Raw genomic sequence first — 269 nt, 5'->3', positions numbered from 1 at the left:
CCCCCTGCTGTTGCTCCTGCTGCTGTTGCTGCTGCTGCTGCTGCTGCTGCTGCTGCAGGTGGACCACGCAGTGGTGGTGGTGGGGTGGGGTTGGGAGCGGGAGGGGCCCCTGTGGATACCCTTTTGGAAAATTCGAAACTCATGGGGCCCCTCTTGGGGAGAAAAGGGTTTTGGAAAAGTCTTGAGGGGCCTCAACGAAATAGCAATTGAAAGAGTTGCTGTTGCTGCTGAAGTCCTGCTCTTCAACGGCAACACCCTCGTCCAGCCCC

General features: G+C 58.4%; 1 protein-coding gene across 1 annotated transcript in view; it reads left to right on the top strand.

Annotated features, from left to right (window-relative positions):
* ETH_0005000 (cathepsin C2 (TgCPC2), putative) overlaps positions 1-267 on the top strand; it is a gene marked incomplete at both ends in the record, with an annotated part of 2,052 nt that extends 1,785 nt beyond the window's left edge. Inside the window, one exon of the mRNA XM_013373969.1 lies at positions 72-267. Coding sequence (XP_013229423.1) covers positions 72-267 — 196 coding nt within the window. The remainder of the gene's footprint in view (positions 1-71) is intronic.
* Between the last annotated feature and the right edge of the window lie 2 nt (positions 268-269).

The sequence above is a fragment of the Eimeria tenella genome, genomic scaffold (assembly GCF_000499545.2).
Source record: "Eimeria tenella Houghton genomic scaffold, Eth_scaff1855, whole genome shotgun sequence".
Classification (NCBI taxonomy): domain Eukaryota; phylum Apicomplexa; class Conoidasida; order Eucoccidiorida; family Eimeriidae; genus Eimeria; species Eimeria tenella.
Note: the sequence above shows the minus strand (reverse complement) of the source record. Positions and strands in the feature narration are given on the sequence as shown.